The 19,026-nt window shown below is 34.4% G+C and overlaps 1 protein-coding gene and 1 long non-coding RNA gene across 2 annotated transcripts; one reads left to right on the top strand and one right to left on the bottom strand.

Moving 5' to 3' along the window:
- Positions 1-2,130: 2,130 nt before the first annotated feature.
- On the top strand, positions 2,131-9,797 carry LOC149220902 (uncharacterized). The gene is made up of 3 exons (XR_016248777.1): positions 2,131-2,342; positions 9,440-9,560; positions 9,673-9,797. It is a non-coding gene; the product is annotated as an uncharacterized LOC149220902 (long non-coding RNA).
- Positions 7,090-17,533, bottom strand: LOC149220901 (NAC domain-containing protein 105-like). The gene is made up of 4 exons (XM_089382876.1): positions 16,991-17,533; positions 8,976-9,154; positions 8,597-8,868; positions 7,090-8,253 (listed from the first exon to the last, which is right to left on the bottom strand). The coding sequence occupies exons 2-4, from the start codon at positions 9,136-9,138 to the stop codon at positions 7,582-7,584; spliced, it is 1,107 nt and encodes a 368-aa protein (XP_089239002.1). The 5' UTR covers positions 9,139-9,154; positions 16,991-17,533; the 3' UTR covers positions 7,090-7,581.
- Between the last annotated feature and the right edge of the window lie 1,493 nt (positions 17,534-19,026).

Raw genomic sequence — 19,026 nt, 5'->3', positions numbered from 1 at the left:
ACAACCTTCAACTTTAGTTGATGATTGACTCTTTAGGATTTTTGGGAATACCAAATACTCTTCACATAGAGAGGATTTCCTTACGCTTTGATCTCATCATGCTTTTGCAATCAAGAGGTCATCAACAACATAGAACCTGCTTTGAGTTTCCACGTTTCCATTTGGAGTTACAACCATCTATTAGTTTATATGTTTTAATGTCCATATCTACTTGCCACCAATGATAAATAGTGGCCTAGAGATACTATAGAATAACCAGTCTTTTTGATCCATAGACTTTTGGGATCTGCCTACTCCACTATATGGATGACTACTACTCCTAACTTTATGGGGAAGCAATATAATTATAGGTGGCTTTCTTTGGCCCTAGCTCCCAACCTAGGTTTAAGGAACAATAAGAGGAGCATGTGAAAGTAATTCTAGGTGGCTTATTTGGCCCTAGCCCCCAAACTGGGTTTAAGGAACAAGAAGAGGAGCATGTGAAAGTAATTTGAGTAATCATGATGGCTTGACATTTAAACAGCTTAAAAATACTAGTTATTATCTCAATTTCAGTAATCATGATGGTTTGACATTTAAACAACTTAAAAATACTAGTTAAAATCTCAAAGTCTGTGTGAGCTGCCATTTTTCCTGCTCCAAAATGTTTTTTAAGGGTTAACCATAATGCTAGGGTAGTTTAAAATCTCTTTCAAACAAAGAGCTGAAACCAATGCAAAATGTGGAGCGGGAGATGAATAAAGAAATGTATCGCCTCGAAAATAGTGAAGTAGCTATTTGACTTGTGAGCCTGAGAGAACTCATTGTTTTTAGAACGTAAGCAGGCGGCGTCATTTCCATCAGGCGTTTGAGGGGCCGCGGGCAGGTCGGTCAACTACTACCATCATTCATCTGTCACGTCAGGCGCTGGTGGAAGTAGGAATCTGGTCAGGCAGCTACACGATCCATCATCACAGTTTTGAAGCTCCCGATTCCACTCCCTCAACAGTGCCCACGATGTATTTTCAAATGAGGCGGACGCCAGATGCCGTCTCTGTATTTGGAGTGGCGCAGATATAGGGGTAACTTAGCAAAACAGCAAAGGGTGGGGCTCTCTTTATGACATTATCTCATGACGTGGAATTTCGAATTCTTTGTTAGGTTTAGGTCCAATTCAGGATTGATTAAATTTAAGTAGTGATGAAATTGTATTTCAAAGGGGTAATTAGTTGGAGTAATTTGAGCGAGATATAAAGATCAAATTATTTGGAGAGAGTGTATCTAGACAAGTTTTATGAAATACTATGTCGCAATGTTTCAATTAAATATTTGGCAATCTGCCTTTAGTATATGCTATAATGTTTAAGTGAAATATTTGACAATCTATATCAACTTCAGTGTGACACTGGAAGGTGGAAGAGACCTAAGGAAGCTTGAGAAGAACAGACTTAAGGAAGCTTGGGAAGAACTGGTGTGTACTTTTTGCACTTCCGGGCAGTGGAATAGGAAAAACATTTCCTTTTGGAATGTGATGCTTTTAGGGACATGAGAGACAATTATGACAGTGTGTTAGCATCAATTCCTTTGCAATATCTTTTTAGTAAAGGGACCCTTAGAAAGTTGGGTCATCTCATTATCAATTTGAGTAAGAAAAAAATTGAATTCCAAAAAACTAAAAACATGGAAATTGATAATCCCATAGACTATTTTAGTCTAGTACAAATTAAAATACATTTATACATACCATTATAACACCAAAAATATATCCAAACACTCCGAAAACAAAATATTTCACGATCTTAATTATCATACTCCAATTTAGATTAAGGCCCAGCAAGATTCAGTTACTCTGTCAGATAAGACAGATAGAGAGTTTCTTGATCTGATGATGGAATGTGGGCAGACTATAAGAGGGCCTTTGAGTGGAGTTAGGTGAACAGTAACAGGGCGGAACCTATCGTTCCTAACCTAAATGTCAACCCACGTGCAATCGACTTTGTGGGCTCTTGATCCGAGTCAAAGCTGCCCGATTATGTGCGTGAATTAGCCAGTAATCACATTACATCACGCCGCAAACGACAGCCCAACAGCATTATTGTGGTAAGCCATTATAAGAGTCTGCGTCTATAGGATTATTATGCTGCGTGGCATTCCCTTGGGAGTGATTCAATGAAAATAAGTGCAAGGTTTCCCACCATACCAGGGTGGATTTAAAGCCAATTTTCAATTGTCGCCCGGGCATTGAATGTGAATGTTCAGGCAGTTACATGCAGAAGCACGGTTCGTTGCAGGAAGGTATGCCCAGATATACATTGAATTTGATTCCTTGAAGCACAGCCGGCAAGGACTGCAACAGTTGCCCTGTAAGTATTTTTGCTTTCTCTCAAATTCATGGCATATCTTATTTACTAGAATGGGTATATAGGATTTAAAAATTGTCGATGTATTGGTTAGTTGAGAAAAATATTACCTGCTGATATTGGCCTGCAAAAAGGACTCAGGTTTGTTTTTTATTTTTTCCTCTGAATTTGAATACACGAACGGTTATTCATAATTTTCTGATTTTTTTCCTGGTTTTCTCAGTATTTCACACAATGTTGCGTTTGCCTTATTAGTAGCCCTGCTATGTTTCCTGGCTTATTTTTGAAATGGTTGGTGTTGATGGGCGGACTTTGCCTACTGCCAAGGGTTTTATTGACATGCTTTTAGAAATGCAAATTTGTGAAAAGAGAATTTTAGAGAAAATAGATATTTTAGTTTGTATTTTTTTGGTATTAGTTTGATTTTTCAGTTTTTTTTTAATTTGATTCATGGAAATTTAAACTTTGAACTTCATGATTTACCTAATATTTCATAACACTAATAAATGGGTTGAATTAATCAATAAATAAATAAATGGTAGCCGAGGTGAAGTGCCTCCTAAATCTCTGTTGGTAAATTAAATGGATTAATTGTGGCCAGATTAAAACCATGAATCCATGTTGACAGCATTTCATTTTTTTTGCGTTCTTTCTGTTTCCTATCACTCGTAAAAATTTCAATTCTCGATCGTTCTGGTTTCATTATTGTTTCCATTTTTGTTCGTAAAATAAATTCCTGCTTGATATACCCTTCTTTACATATTTTAAACACACATTTTGTGATTGTGCTGATGAGAATTTGGGTCAACTCTCCAAAGTTGGCCTGATCTGCCCAAAGTTATAACATGGTAATGTAAATATTCTATGAATTAACAGGATGTTAACATTCAGCTAACTTCAAACATTGAAAATAGATAGACAGCAGTCTGGTTTTAAAGGTTAAAAATATGAGTGGCCACTTGAGTTTTTGTTTATTAGACACCTATATCTTCAAACAAACATCTTAATCCTTCTTCTGCCTGAGGTGTTGTTGATTCATGAGGAAAAGGTTGAAAAATGTGAATTTTGGCTTTATGGTGATCTTTCCTTTTCTGCTGAAGGTTTTCAAGTTGGGGCTTACAAGTTTGTTGTTTAAAAAAATGGGTGATCTGTGAAATTTTGGCTTTAAGGTGCTCTTTTCTTTTCCGCTGAAGTTTTTCAGGTTGGCTTAATTGCTGTTTCAACTCCATCTCCAGATGTGAAAAATCCAAAACTAAATATATATCTCTGACCTGTCACTGTGGTTTGAGTATATCTTAATCAAGATAATTCTATTGTCATGGCCATAAAAATAGGAATGCGATCGATTTTAGACTAATCAATTCAGAAAGCTCAAATAGGAATATGATCAATTTTAGATTGAACAACTCACAGAAAGTTCAAATGTGAGAACTAAAGAACCAGTAAAATTCCTAGGTTTGTCTATTATATTGCCTGGAATATTATTAATCTTCTAGAAAATTATTTAATATATATCCAAAGAATTAGGATGGGGTTTTAAATTTTATTTAATATATTTCCAAAGAATCACTTTACAGTTTTAAGCTATTAATTTAAATCATTGATTTATGTATTTTTAATATTAAAATTAAAGTGTCTGTCTTTTCCCGAATCTTAATGACACTTCTCTCCCTTTGATTAAAGTTGTATTTATATTATTATCCTAAAACCATAAACCATAAATAATAATATCTTTACTTAATACAACAATTAAAAACCATATATCATTCTAAAACCTTAAAAGAATAATATGTGGTTTATGTCCGCAATAAAATGCATTCACATAGGGTTTTAAAACCATCTAAAGTACTTTAATATAATACTAATGGATATATTATGATATAACATTTATTATAATATAATATTAATGGAGATATATTTGATATAAAATTTATTACTATTGATATTAATGATATAAAAATATTAATATTAATGCAACAGTATGATATAATATTTATTATAATATAATATTAATGGAGATATTTGATATAAAATTTATTACAATGTGATATTAATGATACAAAAATATAGGAATTAATTATTTTAAAATTAAATTTGTTTTTATAGTAAATAAAAATTTAGAATAAAAAATGTATATAGTTAGTTTTATTATTAATTTTTTAGATATTAATTGTTAGTATGTTTCATTGCTAGTTTTTTTAAGTCTTATTAAGTTGATATGTGTTTTTGAATTTCCTATATCTTATAGCACTTGATTATTTGTTAATATTTGTTGTGATATTGTAGATTGACAAATTCATTCCAACCTTATCACCATATGACTTAACATATTGTATTGCTCTTCAAGCTCTGAAAATTTCTTCTTATATTTAACTAGAATTTCCAAAGCTTCTAAGATGGGTACTTTACTATCTAAAAACATATAGTATTTCTCCTCAAACTTTGAAATTTAACTCTTATATTTAACTAGAATTTCCAACGTCTCTAAGAAGAGAGATTTACCATCTAAAATGCCAAATACAAATGATTTGGACATAAAAAGGCATACATACTCTACTCGAATCAAAATGCATACATACCCACTCAATATCATAATATTTAGCTTTTCCATCAATAAATACATGTGCAAGTGTATTATGAGAATATAATATTTAGCACTTCTCTTACCCATGGGATTGAATCACCAAGTGGACTTGCATGGATCCTTTGCCATTAAAATGCATCTTATCATTTTATTTTGATATATTCATAGAATAATAATTTTTGGGATTGGTGTTGTAAAAATATTCTCCTTTTCTTGAGTATTACAATCTTAGAATGAACACCAATGTTGGCTAGATTGTTTGCTTGGTGATTTAAAGCTCTTAACACATGATAATATTCAAACAATGCAAATCTTCTTGCTTCTTAATGAATTATGGATATTATCCTTGCCAAGTTACACTCATTTAGGGCAATCGTTTTTTTCATTTGTCATATAATCATATATGACTCACCAATGACTATAAATATCTAATGAGGTTTGAATCTAGGATCTTTAACTCTTGGCAAAGGGCCAAGCCCTTAGCTTAATTATTTGTTTCTCTTCTAAAACCCATTCAAAATCTATTTCCATTTATCCTTTAAGATCATAGATGGTGCTCCCTTGTTTAATGGAGCTTCACTACAAAGATATTTATATAGATTTGTTAAAAAAAATAATAAATCTAGCCCATCACTATGGTTACAAGACTAAGGTTAGAAGTATATTGTGTATAGAGTAACAAATTTAGAAAAATGTCTTTAAAACTCAAGATAGTGAGCATGTCCAATGAGTAGTGGAGGAGCTTAATTTCATTTCTAATAAATTTGAATGCATTACAATCATATGTTATTTCCATCCCACTATATGATGAATACATTTTAATAATCTTAATATGAGATTTAAAACATTATTCATTAATTTAGGAATAAATTGTAGTGAATGCAACAAATACATTACTCAGTAAAAGAAATCAATTTTCTTTCACAAGATTTTGAAATATTTACTAATGAATTTCAAGAAATTAATGACTTTTTTAAATTGTTAATATTTTTAATTTACTTTTTTACTATAATGAATATTTTTATTTTAAAATTAATATCTTCAATTTTATATTTAAATTATAAAATTTATAAAATTATTTTGGGTATTCTTCTATCTATGAAAAAGGTATTTTGGTCTCTATGAAAAGAGAGACTTGCATTACATAAGAACTTGAATTCTGATAAAATGAACTCTTCTTTATATTTGTAAATTTCAATAATATATTATAAGGGGTGTGCATTCAATTTTATTCTATCACAACATTTTATAAATGATTTTGCAAGTAAAATAAAAATAAAAATTTATAAACATAATGGATAATGGATAATACATTAGGTTACTTACATTTTAACACTACATAGAATCCTTACAAACCATTTGGAAAGTCAAATTGTAAAAATCCAAGTACATAAAATTCTATCACAACATTTTATAAATGATTTTACAAGTAATAAAAACATTGGATAATACATTAGATTACTTACATTTTTAACACTACATAGGATCCTTACAAACCATTTTGCAAGTCAAATTGTAAAAATCCAGGTACATAGAATCCTTACAAACCATTTGGCAAGTCAAATGGTAAGAATCCAGGTAGGTAAGCCAAATTGTAAGAATCCAGGTATGCAAAAGAAAACTTAAAATTATAGATAAAATGGATAATGCATTATGGTAATTACATTTTATACCATGAAATAGAATATATCGGAATCTTTTGTTTATCTAAAGCCCATATTACCACAAGTATGTAATGGTAATTTACAATCTGTTAAATGGAAAATATAAATGTCAATGTGATAAAAAAAAAATTGATAGAAAATAAAATAACATTACAACAGTTGGAGATCACATAATGCAATTTTCCTTTCATATCCCTGACATATATTTCTAGCAATACTATTCTCTGTCATTAAAAACCGTTCTCTCCCTGTTAATGAAAAACTGTTGATAGATTCAACTGAATGGTTTCTTTCAACGTTGGATCAAAATTTTATTTCGATTAAATTTAACTAGCAAGTCTCAGGAGGCACTGCTCAATTTTATAGGCAATGCCATCGATTTGGAAGTCAGATGAGTAATGCTGTTACGAAGATTCTACATCATGATTTTTTATCAAGTCTGTTTAGTTAATTTGGAGTTATACAATTTTTTTCCCAACTTGGTTGGTTGGGATGCATAAATTTAAGCCAAGATACACATAAAATTGCACATCTACTGAACCATTTTGTCAATTTATTTGGACTTGAAAAGGTACACCTGCACATTAAATCTTATTAACAATGTCAGTAAACTAAATTACTATCAGCTATGCATTCCATGAGCAGTGGTCATTAGATATACTTGGACCAGATGATCCTGCTGCACTGATCTGGTAGAGTTACATAAAGCACAAGGTCGATTAAACCTATATATTCAGTAAGAAATTTAAAGTAAGAACTGCATCTGTTGGAGGCTCTGGACGTATGAATTTTTTCCCACTTCTTGGCATGATGTAAGCGTCGTGGCAATAATCCCAACAAGATACTTTATTGATGATATAAATTAATTGCCCAAGCCTCATCTATTGCCTTGTGCATAGTTAAATTTTCAACTATTGTACTAAATTCTATGAGGACCTGAGGACAATGAGAGTATTGCACCACCGGCCCTTGTTGTCTGGATTAAAGGAGTCTCTCAATTCCCAAAACCCCACATCACGTCGCCATAGGAGTTGGAGTTTGAAGCTGCATAGTCTGCTTCTGGTGGCAATTTATTCTGGCGCAGAAGCGAGCTCGTGTCTGGCATTGGATTGTAGGGCACCCCATTGGAAAATCTTGCAACTTCATGATCTGGAAAATCTTCCTGGCTGAGCTGTGATGCCACGAATTTATCTAACATTCTCCAGTCTGTGTAAACCTGCTCATCACCATAAAATGCACCTAGTTGTTGTTGATCATGAGGCCCTGTACATGTTGAGTGTGGTAAAAGCATCTCCATGTTTGCAGATTCCAATAAACTTGTCATGGAGTATTCGCGCCTATTCCCAGCAGAACTGGAGGAGGAGTTAGCATTGCAAGGAAGTTTTGGGCTCTCCAGTTGAGGAAGTTGCAGAAATGGGTTGTGCTCGAGTTGGTAGTCGAGTGGCTCCATCTCCTGTTTGCAGCTTGAGAATTGCTGCAATTGGTATCCAAACTGGTGGTGATCTAGTTGATGAGGAAGTTTGATATCCAGAGAATCTAATTCAGGTAACGAACTATTCTGATCAGCTTCATAGCAAGCTGAAGTTGCAGAGAAGTCCCTATCATTTGCTTTCTTCTGGGCAGTTGATCGTTTCTTGAAGGCACGGCAAACCACCCATCCTTCTTCCTGTTTAGATCAAAATAATAAATTTGTCAGCAAGTTTTATACCATGCTCAACCATTTTCACAAGAACTACTGATAGAAATAAAATAATTTCTATAAATGTTGTAAGCAGTGTGTCAATTGGGTATCTAAATCCTTGGAAGAAGGAATGGAATCTTCTCAGGTTTAATTCCCCAAATAACATGAAGGATGTTGATGGTATACTTATATTCTTCCCATAAAATATATCAAGGTGGTTGGGAGGAAAAAATGAAATCCTTCCCATAGATTCAATTTCCATAAATGATAATATATTTATATTCCTCATAGCATTGTGACTGTGAAAAAAAATGTGAGTAATGCGTACCTGAGGAGGAGCGTTCTCGTTCGTCTCAAGCCTGTATTCGTGCATGATCCAGTCAGTTTTCTGCCCGTTGGGTGCACGCCCTTTGTAGAACACCAACGTCTTCCTCATGCCGATGAGCTTCAGCTTAGCATAGATTGCTTTGTCCCGTCCTGTGGCTTTCCAGAAGCCCGCCACTGTGGCTCTGTTTGTTCGTGTGCCCGTTGGATACTTCTTATCCTTGTGACTGAAGAAATACCATTCTGTTTGTTCCTCGTAACCTATTTTACATCGTTCTGTTCACATTCAAAATATTTTTGATTTACTCTATTGTTTTATTTTTGGCTAAAATGGTATATATTCATTGTATATATTCCTCCTACAAATTGCAAAAGAAACCCACCTTCAAGATCCCAAGGCTCAAGCCTGTAAAGATCCACATCTTTGATGACGTCTAGATCAATCCTTTTGGAAGCAACTTTCTTTTTCAGATAATAATCCACAAGCTCCTCGTCCGTGGGATGGAATCTGAAACCTGGAGGAACACGGGATTGTAGGTTGTCCATGGCAACTATTGAGATCCTGCACAGCACAACTTATATAATGTAAATGAATGAATAAATTAATTTTATATAGGTTTACACATGTTTTTTAAAAATGCAGATTTTGGAAATCAGGTTAGAGAAAAAAATTCTGTAAAACTATGTGCAAAGAAACTGCAATGATATTTTGATTGAACTCTTCAACCATCTTCAAAAACCGTAACTATAAAAAACAATGGTCTAATTCTTCATAATATGCAAACTAGTACTATATATCTATTTATCATTACAATACTTAATGATATATGAACTGATTTCTGCCCAGATTAGCCAGGCCTGCAACTACTAAACATTGAACATGCACATGCAAATGCAAAGTCCCAAGGGTAGAGAAACACACAACAGCTTTGAATCTCAGAAAATCCAATTGGAACAAATTTTCAAAGGTTTGTAGATTCCAACCTGTATAAATTTCAATTTATTTTTCTTTATGAACTCTCATCTTTATGGTCAATATAAAAGAGCTAATTCTAAATGCATCAAGCTCACATCCTGCAGGAAGGTCATAAATAACAACAGGTTGGAGCTGGACCGGGAAATATATACTGAAATGCATATACAATTCAAGCAACATTTGTATCCAACAAAGTGTATAAATTTTAGTTGTGGGTTTCCTCAGCAAAGCTTATCTTTATGGTGAATATAAAATAACCAATTCTAAATGCATTACTCAACATTCTGCAGAAAGCTTAAGTACCTGCACAGAGGGTATATTTACAGAAAGAAACTACACCATGAAGGTATTTCGTGATGTACAACTAACCTATACAGTTTCTAACTTGGTTTCTGCAAAACTATATGGGGACCAACTAGGGATAGAAATCCATTGGCAGCTATGAGGGGAATAAAAGTACTTCAAACTTGATTCTATTGTCAACCTTTTATTTCAATGCATTATTACTATGAATCTGAACCAAATGGTGTTATTGAAACTTATGATTACTATTGTGAGATGTGCAAAGCAAGTGTGATTAGTTGTAAACAATGCTGTTAGTATCTAAGCAATGTTCTCATCAATCTCATCACATACATTGAAAGACAGTAGGGTTAGTTTTTTTCTTAAATAGGAGTTAGTGAAATTGCTGCCTTGAAGTTGAGTTGGAGGGACTGTACCTATACTCTTAAGTCTAACGCAACCACCCATGCCTTTGAGGTATAGTTGTAACTAGTAATAGTACTTATAATGTTAAGTCTAATGTACCCACCTTTTGAGGTCGAGTTAGAGGGACTGTTCCTATCCTCTTAAGTGTAATGCAACCATCCATGCCTTTGAGGTCGGGTAAGAGCTATAATACCTATACCTTAAGTCTAATGCACCCGTCCATGCTTTTGAGATCAAGTTGGAGCTACAGTAACTATACTTTTACCCATCCAACCCATCCATGTTTTTGAGGTCGAGTTGAAGAGACTGTACCTATACTCTTAAGTCTAATGCAACCATCCACGAGCCATGCTGAGGAGATTAATCTCAACAATTCACCGTTGTCCAATTTCGAAGCCTCGTCTTTATCTGCAACTTGCTTCATGTTGAAATTCATCAGAGAGGTTTGGCTACTTTTCCATAATAGGAACCCAAGCAGCATGTGGGCCGTGTGCTTCCAACTCGTGCCAAATTACATCGGGACCACAATCCAACTGACATGATGAAACCCTAGTGAGATCCCTTGTAAATGCAAACGAGCATTTCATATTTGAATCCAAGATGGAGATGATAAAGCTTTTTCAGTTCCTAACTTTACCACGAAAGGCTCCCTTTTGACTGAACTCTGAAACACTGTGTGCTTCCAAACTGAGATGAAAAAGCTGGATGGTCTCTGAAAGCAAGCATGTTAGTGAAAATGTGTGTGAGGTTGAATCTGGGTGCATAATTGACTCATGAAGGACGGTCCCCGACAGCGACTCGACAAAAGTGTCGCCGTCATCGATTGCGACGGGAAGAATTATGCCACACAAAGGTGACGTTGCTCATGTTCACATGCACGCGAGCAGCAGCATGCGCACCAGGCCACTTTTTTCTCTGTTTAAAAGTCAGAAAAAGCCGGCGAGGATTGTAAAGAAGGAGGGGGACGAGACCACCCGCGCTACGAACAGAAAAATACAAAACAAAAAGCGCAACGCGCCATTGAGTAAACGTAGGCGACCAGACTAGCAAAGTCGCGTTGGTCGGGCCATTCATTCATTCACGTTTGTCTGCCCTACTTTAAAAGTCTTGTCATTAGCAATTGTAAAGAAATAATATTCTATGAAGTTTTCTGCTCTTAATTTCTGCCTGCATTATTGTTTTGGTTTATTATGTACCCCTATTTTGTCTTGCACTCGGGAACATGATGCACGCCTACTTCTCCGCACCAGTTGATCGCTACTTTCGACTCTTCTAGATTCATTGAAAGTGCACGTCGCCAGGCCCAGGCTTTATACCCAGGCGACCATTAGTACTATTTCTCAACTATGGCTAATGAGTTTAATATAGTACACACAAATTTATCGCAGAAAACAGTTGCCTGATAATGAAAGCATGCATTGTGAGAAACAGGTGGAAGGCTGTGACGGGAATAAGAGGATAAAAATGCGTCGGATTATTAGCACCATGTCGCAGCAACAACTATGGGCAATGAGTTAAATGTAGTACACAGATTTATCGAAGAAAACAGGCCATGATAATGAAGCCTGCAATGCTGTGACGGGAATATGAGGATAAAAATGCCTCGGAGGAATAAATGATTGAATTCTTTGAAACTTTTTCTGGCTGTTAGCCAAACCTAAAATATTTATTATTGTTGAGAAAATCAGGATATATTTTGTCTAATCCCATCTATTCTCTCTTATTGAATGGGTCCATTTTTCACATGTGTCTGTCCACTCAGATGGAAGAATGTAATGATAACGAATAGGAATAGGATATATCTGTTTGATATGCAACTATGGCGCAGTAGCCGAGACTTTAAAATTCAACCGTTGGAATAGAAGAAACGATCTTTTGGAAATTTTAAGCATTATCTTGATTGCAATTTCAAATTTTCAAAATATTTAAGACACTTATCTATCTTCGTTATAACTGCATACTGATAAGAGACCTGTTTTAGATAAGATTTCTCTTTTTTTTTTTACATCGCAGCATACTTCATTTAGCTGTCGTTTCAGTGCTGCAGAATTATATTAGTGTGGGAAAAATCTAATAAATAAAATTTATATATATTATAATATATTGAAATCATTTTTACAATGTTTTAATAAATATTGTTGTATTGGTTTCAAGTCTTGCAAGTATTGTAGGCTAGTTTCATATCAGCAACTTCACTCTAACTTTAGGATTGAGAGAAAGAATGTCTTCTTTTTTAAGGAAAACATTTTGAATTTATATATATAGATAGAGGATGAAATGATAAATAAATAAAGTATTTCTATTCTCAATAATAATAATAATACCATTTTCAAATTAAACATCAAATTGATATATAACTTTACATTTCTTTTGTGTGAAGGGACCCACTTCTTTCCTTAAATATTGAGTAAAGAGTTTGGAATTTGGTTGGCTAGAAACCATAAAATTTTCAAAGGTAAAGAGACCTTCCCAATAAAAAGTGTTGTATAAAATTTAAACACACCAAAAACATTCCATTAACAAAATGCAATCATGACTTAGTCATCTAGAAAGAATAACAAATATGAATATTCCATGGACATGGAGGAACCCAGAAACAATCATGACTTAGTCATCTACAAAGAATAATAAATATGAATATTCCATGGACATGAACATGGAATATTGTTTTTATCACAAAATCATAATTTAAAATTCAAAACTAAAATGGAGATATAAATAAATCATTTCTGAAACTTAGAAACTTTAATCCTTGTTTGGTAAAGTACAAATAATCTTACAATATTCTTACAAATGTCTTTTTTATACATCTAGGACAAGCCATGTTACAATAGTTTCCCAAATATTTTTTTCACATATCTACAAGTACATGAACATGATTGTGGATGAAGTATCCAAAGCTAGTATAGATGGAGTTTGGATGAAAATTGATTAACAAGAAATAAGATGGAGTTTGGATGGAAATTGATTAACAAGAAATAAGATGGAGTTTGGATGGAAATTGATTAAAAAAAAATAAGACACCCTAGAATTTGAATATGAGGCAAGGACAGTATATATTTTTTTTAAAATCTATTTTTTTTGAAAAACTATAGACATAAAATGAATTAAGAACAAAAACATACTTGTTAAATGATCAATACCAGGGAAACACTATAAAATTAATTTGAACATAAGACTAAAATATAGTTCTATCTCCTATATATATATAGATATAGATATAGATATAACTGTAAATTAAAAAAACTATACGAAATAAAATGAAAAAGATAATAAGTTCTTTTCCTTATATTGTAACTTTATTTTTAAAATAAAATTATAATATTTTCTCTTCTCCCTAAAAAAAAAGTAAGACAAAAAAAGGTTGTCCTCAGACTTTCTAAATGAGTAATAGGAAGAAGACACTATAGAATTTAAATATGAGGTGAAGTGATATAGTTCTATCTATTGTGTATCTACTTTCTAATATATTTTGTTCTTTTAAAAAAATAGTGTTGGGATGTGAGACTACAAAATATTTGTGATGATGATATTATTGTTTTGTAGAATCTACTTTTTAAGGAATTATATACAGAGTAAGATAAAATAGATCGTGAACAAATGTATATCTAAGATTTTGTAAATAAAACCATATTTTTTTTTATTCAAAAAAGAAAAAAGAAGAAGAAAAAAACCAAATAATATGGAACATGAAGAGAGATTCAATAGATAATTTACGACACTCAAATTAATCAACTCAACTAAACTAAAATAATTATCACAAAATCAATATTTCTATAATATTCAATTTCTTCATATTTTTAACTCACTTTTCATTAATACTTAACTTTCTTAGAATACTAAAATACTTTTTAAAATCAAACATGATCTACTTAACTTTCTTAGAATACTAAAATACTTTTTAAATCAAACATGATCTACTTTCTAGATAATACCTAGCATGCTTCATATTTAAAAAAAAAACTCAAACTAATTAATATTTAAACTACATTCATATTTTAAATTCATAATAATCCCCACATAAAAATAATCTACACTTTAACAAATATTTAATATTCTTCATATTTTAAACTAATTCTAAATATCAAATATGAAAATCATAATACTTTTCAAATAAAATAAAATGTACATTCTAATTAATACTTAGCATTCCTCAAACTATAAAATCAACTCCAACTAATATTTAAATCACATTCATATTTTAAACTCATAACATCTCTATATCGAAAAAAATAATCTACACTTCAATAAATATTTAACCTTCTTTATATTTTAAATTTAAAATATACCTTCACTATACTCAAACAAATACTTAGGCTTATTCATATAGCATGCTTTCTATAATCAACCAGACCTGACTTTTATTAATACTTTGTTTTCTTTCTTCTCTTTATCAACATAAACTAGAGACTCTAATTAATATTTTGTTTTCTTTCTCCTCTTTGATTTAAATATAAGTTTTCCAAAACTTAAAAAGTGACCTTCAAATTATATCATTCCTTATCTACTAAGTAGTCACGACCAAATCAATCTGGTTACTAATAACTAAGCTTAAAAACTGCAATCATAAAAAGAGTCCAGCTTCCTGATCAAATATCACTAGAAATTGAGAAGTATAAGAAAGAAATAATCCAACAAAGAAAATTTATATATAAATATATACTTATAACTCAGATTAAAAACTGCATACATAGAAAAGAGACATAGAAAAGAGACTAGCTTGTTGATCAAAATGAAAATATCATAACTCAGATTAAAAACTGCACACATAGAAAAGAGACTAGTTTGCTGATCAAAATGAAAATATCACCAGAAATTGATAGACATATAAAACATGTGAGTCCATCCATCACTAAATAAACAATTAACAAAATCTCATTGCAACTAAAAGAAAGTCAGTCCCTATCACTTACCAGAAGTCAATGTCCATGTCAAGAAGATCAATCATGAAAATCTAATAGCGAGTCCATCTATAACTTACCAGAAGTTAATGTACATGTCAATAAGACCAACCATCAAATTCTGACAGCGCTTAATATAACTCTCACACGTTAAGTCTGCAGTGCTAGGATGAGTTAGCGGAACTGAGACGATGAGTGAATGAAGCCAACTTCAGTACGTTTGCTCATTAAACGCACTGAATCGAAAAGAACAAATATCAAGGGTTGTTTTACGTTGCTTTTTCAGTGCGGTTTGTTTTAGAATGCAACGAAGCTGTTGTTAAATTGGAATACATCGAAAACAATCAAGAAAAAAGATAATCTCCTTAAACTTGTACACAAAGGTTTTAACTTTTGGGTAGGGGGTGCGTAGTCATCTTACTATGTCATTCTATTGGGATCATAGTATCTGCAACCAGGGCTACCTTACACTAGGACCAATTAGAAAGACCTATATATTATTTGCTCCAATTTCTTAGCCAATAACAAGTCAATATAACTACGATCCACATAAATGCAGAGGAAGATCCTTTGTATAAATGGTAAACACAATTGTATGTTCCTGATTGTCATAGTGCATAAAATTACTAGACAATCACCTCATAGTTCTCGCCAATTTTGTTCTAGGAAAAACCTTGGTGGACTGCAAAATGAAAATAAGGAATTGTAGAACACAATAAATTATCAGTATCTACTCCTATGTTATGTTGGCTACGTCTAAAAAGATGTCTTAGAAACCTGAATTTTTCAAACAAAGTACACAAAAGATTATATTATAACTTAACATGATACAACCATAAAAGATTCTAACTTAGACCGTGTAAAGGTGAGAGGCCCTAGGGTTACAGTAGAGATCCAAAGCCTTAGAGAAGGAATAAACTTTTGAAGGAATTGCAATGGAATCAGGTATCGAAGATTATACTACAAAAGTAAAAATTTGTAGAATTGAAAATGACATGCTGAATCCATTCACATTTCATAAATATTTAAAAGAATCCTAAGAATCAAAATTGGGATTTGGTTCGCATCCGAAAAACAAACCAGTTTTGGTTGAGATCAAACATGCTTAAGAAATTTATATCAATAACTTGTTATTTTCGTTTTTCCTAATCCAGGAATTATGACAGGTCTGTGGTGGCAGTAATTTAAAATCAAGGAACACTCTCAATTGTGCAATGCCATCCTATCATAATTGGGAAAGAATTCGAAGATATTTAGACCGATCGCTGCTCTCAGTTTCTGTTAAAGCATATTGGTTTGAGAGAAATTATTGTCAGAATGGCGTTCAAAAAACCACATTTACAATACCAAAGAGAACAAGGTTATCACAGGACGTTCAGTCTCCGATAAAAATTTGAGTCCGAATATAGAAATCGATCCTCTATCAAGCTATAGATTTGGTCAGGTACATTAAACTTGGAATAATTCTGTTTAGTTTTCTTGTGACCTAATACCAAAATTCGCACTATTTCACCTCATCAACCAACCCTAATTACGTGCAAATTGGAGAAGTATTTATCGATTCAGCGAATTTTCTGATATGTAAGATCTGTCTGCACCTCCCCAGCATTAAATTTGCAATGCCATGAGCCCATGAAACTAGATCACACACAACAATATTACATTCATACAATCATAGATAGCAATTCAATTATTGCACGAACACAAAATCTGTACAATTTTGAGAACAAGGCTGCAGCTAAAAATTTTGCAGTATCATTCAATGAAGCACGAACTTTTTATAAAAAATCAAGCCAGACAATAAGAGACAAACCTAGTCACAGCAAATGGCTCGTTATAAAAGTCCTCCGCGCCTGGTGCTGAGAATTCTGTAAAGCTTCTGTGATTCGAATATAATCAATTCCGCAGGGAACTTGTGATCAAATTGTGACTAGATCCTCGACGAGAGTGAGAAAAATTCGGTTCTACGTAGAAAGCATTACAATCTGGTTTGCCTTTATAAATTTCACCGCCTCTTTCCAAAAAAAGAGTACACTAGGGATCTGTGTGAAAAGGCAACTGGAGAATTAATCCTCGAACACAACAAAAAAGCATCAAGGGGCACGATGAGATGAAAGTGGGTATAATTTATTTGACTGCATAAGCACGGGCAAGAGCGCTAATGGCGAGTCGGCAGAGAGTCTGCAAGAACACAGCTGTAACGGGGGAGAAGTGGGGGGCAAATGACTGCGCCCTGCGATGGAAATAACAATAAGGGAAATGGGTGTGGGAGCCTCTGGAAATCGAGAGAAAAGAGAGAGCAATCATGCAAGTATTAAGGCCTCGGGGCAATAATCGTTTTGCAGGCGAACGCGTTCTCAATAAAAACAAGCGGGCACGATTAAAAAAAAGGGGGGGGGGAGGTAAAGGGTAGGGAATGGGGGAGGATCGCGCGTGAAAGATGAAGGCCTGAAAAAAGCGAAGAGAAATGAGTGAAGGAATGAGTGAAATTGCGAAATGAGGCAGAAAACGAGTGCAGGGTGGCTAGCGCTTGGATTTTGCTGGGGACCCCGGTGACGTAGGAGATCAGAGCGTGGGCAGGCGACGACCAGATTTGAAACTTGGCGTGGGACTCGAAATGCGAACTTATTATTTATATAAGCGCAGATTCTTGTATAGTTATAGCTTTGGTTGGGTGTCTTAATCCCCGTTGCGCATGCACGTGAGGCCCAGATGAGGTTCGACCGCCCGACCGACGGACTAGCAAATCTTACCTTCCACCCCTTCCCACAACACTTGAAGGACGATCGCTTTTAACCCACGGTCGCTCGCCCGCCCGCCCCCCTCAAGATACGGAACATTCCCGGCCGGCTGGGTGCGCCGCCCGATGAGTACGTGGACCCGTCCCTTGGCCGCCTCCTCCACGTGGCCCGTTCCGGTAGGTCAAGACCCTGCTATCATGGTCACCTCATTATGAGTTATCTGAAATCCCGCTGACCCAGCGGGCCCACCACCACCACACCCGTTCCGTTGCGGAGTCCCACGCTTGGTGCCAAAGCGCTGCTTTTCCCCCTCCATGATCCTACGCCCCCCACTAGCAAGGCACGCCAAACTTCAAAAGCCTGCACACCAATCCGTACCCGCCACGTAATGCCTACGCGATGCCGTGGCAGACCTGACTCGTCAACTGGTGGTGGTCGGGAATGAGGTGGCGGCTGTAACAGGAAGCAACGGACGTGGGGTCCACTGCGTTTGGCGGTGCCGCCCCGCTGACCCCTCCCATCGGGCCCCTCGCCCTCCCATCCCCTCCCCCTTCACAATATCTAAACCGCCGGGTGGCGGCGCCCCACTTGCAATTACTCATCCTTCCATTTTATGGCGAAGCACAAAGTGAATGGAAAGTTTGAAACGTAAGCAGACTCGATTCCTCGCCTCTTCGTTTCCCAAAGTCTGAATTAAAAAAAGGTAGTTTAGGGGTTACATTGGTGTGGGGAGCACATGGGACCACGCTATAATAACTTTTCATCATTTCCACCCTTTTATTTTACAAGTATTTCACGTGCATTAAGCTTGACATGTGTTGTTAACAAAGGGATTTAGGCTTATTAAATGCAACCTTCAGTTTCACTGGTTCTCAATTTGCGGATTCCATTCCTCGTACGATTTAGATTCAACCAAGCATGACATAAGATTTTGGCAAGTTGTAACTGATCATTTTGATTTATCTAGTTATAAACATTAATGGTCATATCGTCACAACGAAGATGACATAGTAGCCCTATTTTAATTGAATTTTCATATAATATTAATATTATATGTAGGTTTAAGGGTTAGTTTAATTGGTCAGTGTCATCATTAAAAACATCTTTG

Source organism: Pinus tabuliformis, chromosome Q, assembly GCF_031772625.1.
Source record: "Pinus tabuliformis cultivar Carrire ecotype Pingquan chromosome Q, CPIR1, whole genome shotgun sequence".
Classification (NCBI taxonomy): domain Eukaryota; kingdom Viridiplantae; phylum Streptophyta; class Pinopsida; order Pinales; family Pinaceae; genus Pinus; species Pinus tabuliformis.
The sequence above is the reverse complement of the archived record's forward strand: the minus strand, read 5'-3'. Positions and strand labels throughout refer to the sequence as shown.

Excerpts from the sequence above, each read along its gene's own strand:
- LOC149220901 (XM_089382876.1), bottom strand. The coding sequence starts at position 9,138 with ATGGACAACCTACAATCCCGTGTTCCTCCAGGTTTCAGATTCCATCCC. Across the intron at positions 8,869-8,975 it reads TGAGCCTTGGGATCTTGAAG|AACGATGTAAAATAGGTTAC; the intron begins GTGGGTTTCTTT and ends GAATGTGAACAG. Across the intron at positions 8,254-8,596 it reads ACGAGAACGCTCCTCCTCAG|GAAGAAGGATGGGTGGTTTG; the intron begins GTACGCATTACT and ends TGATCTAAACAG.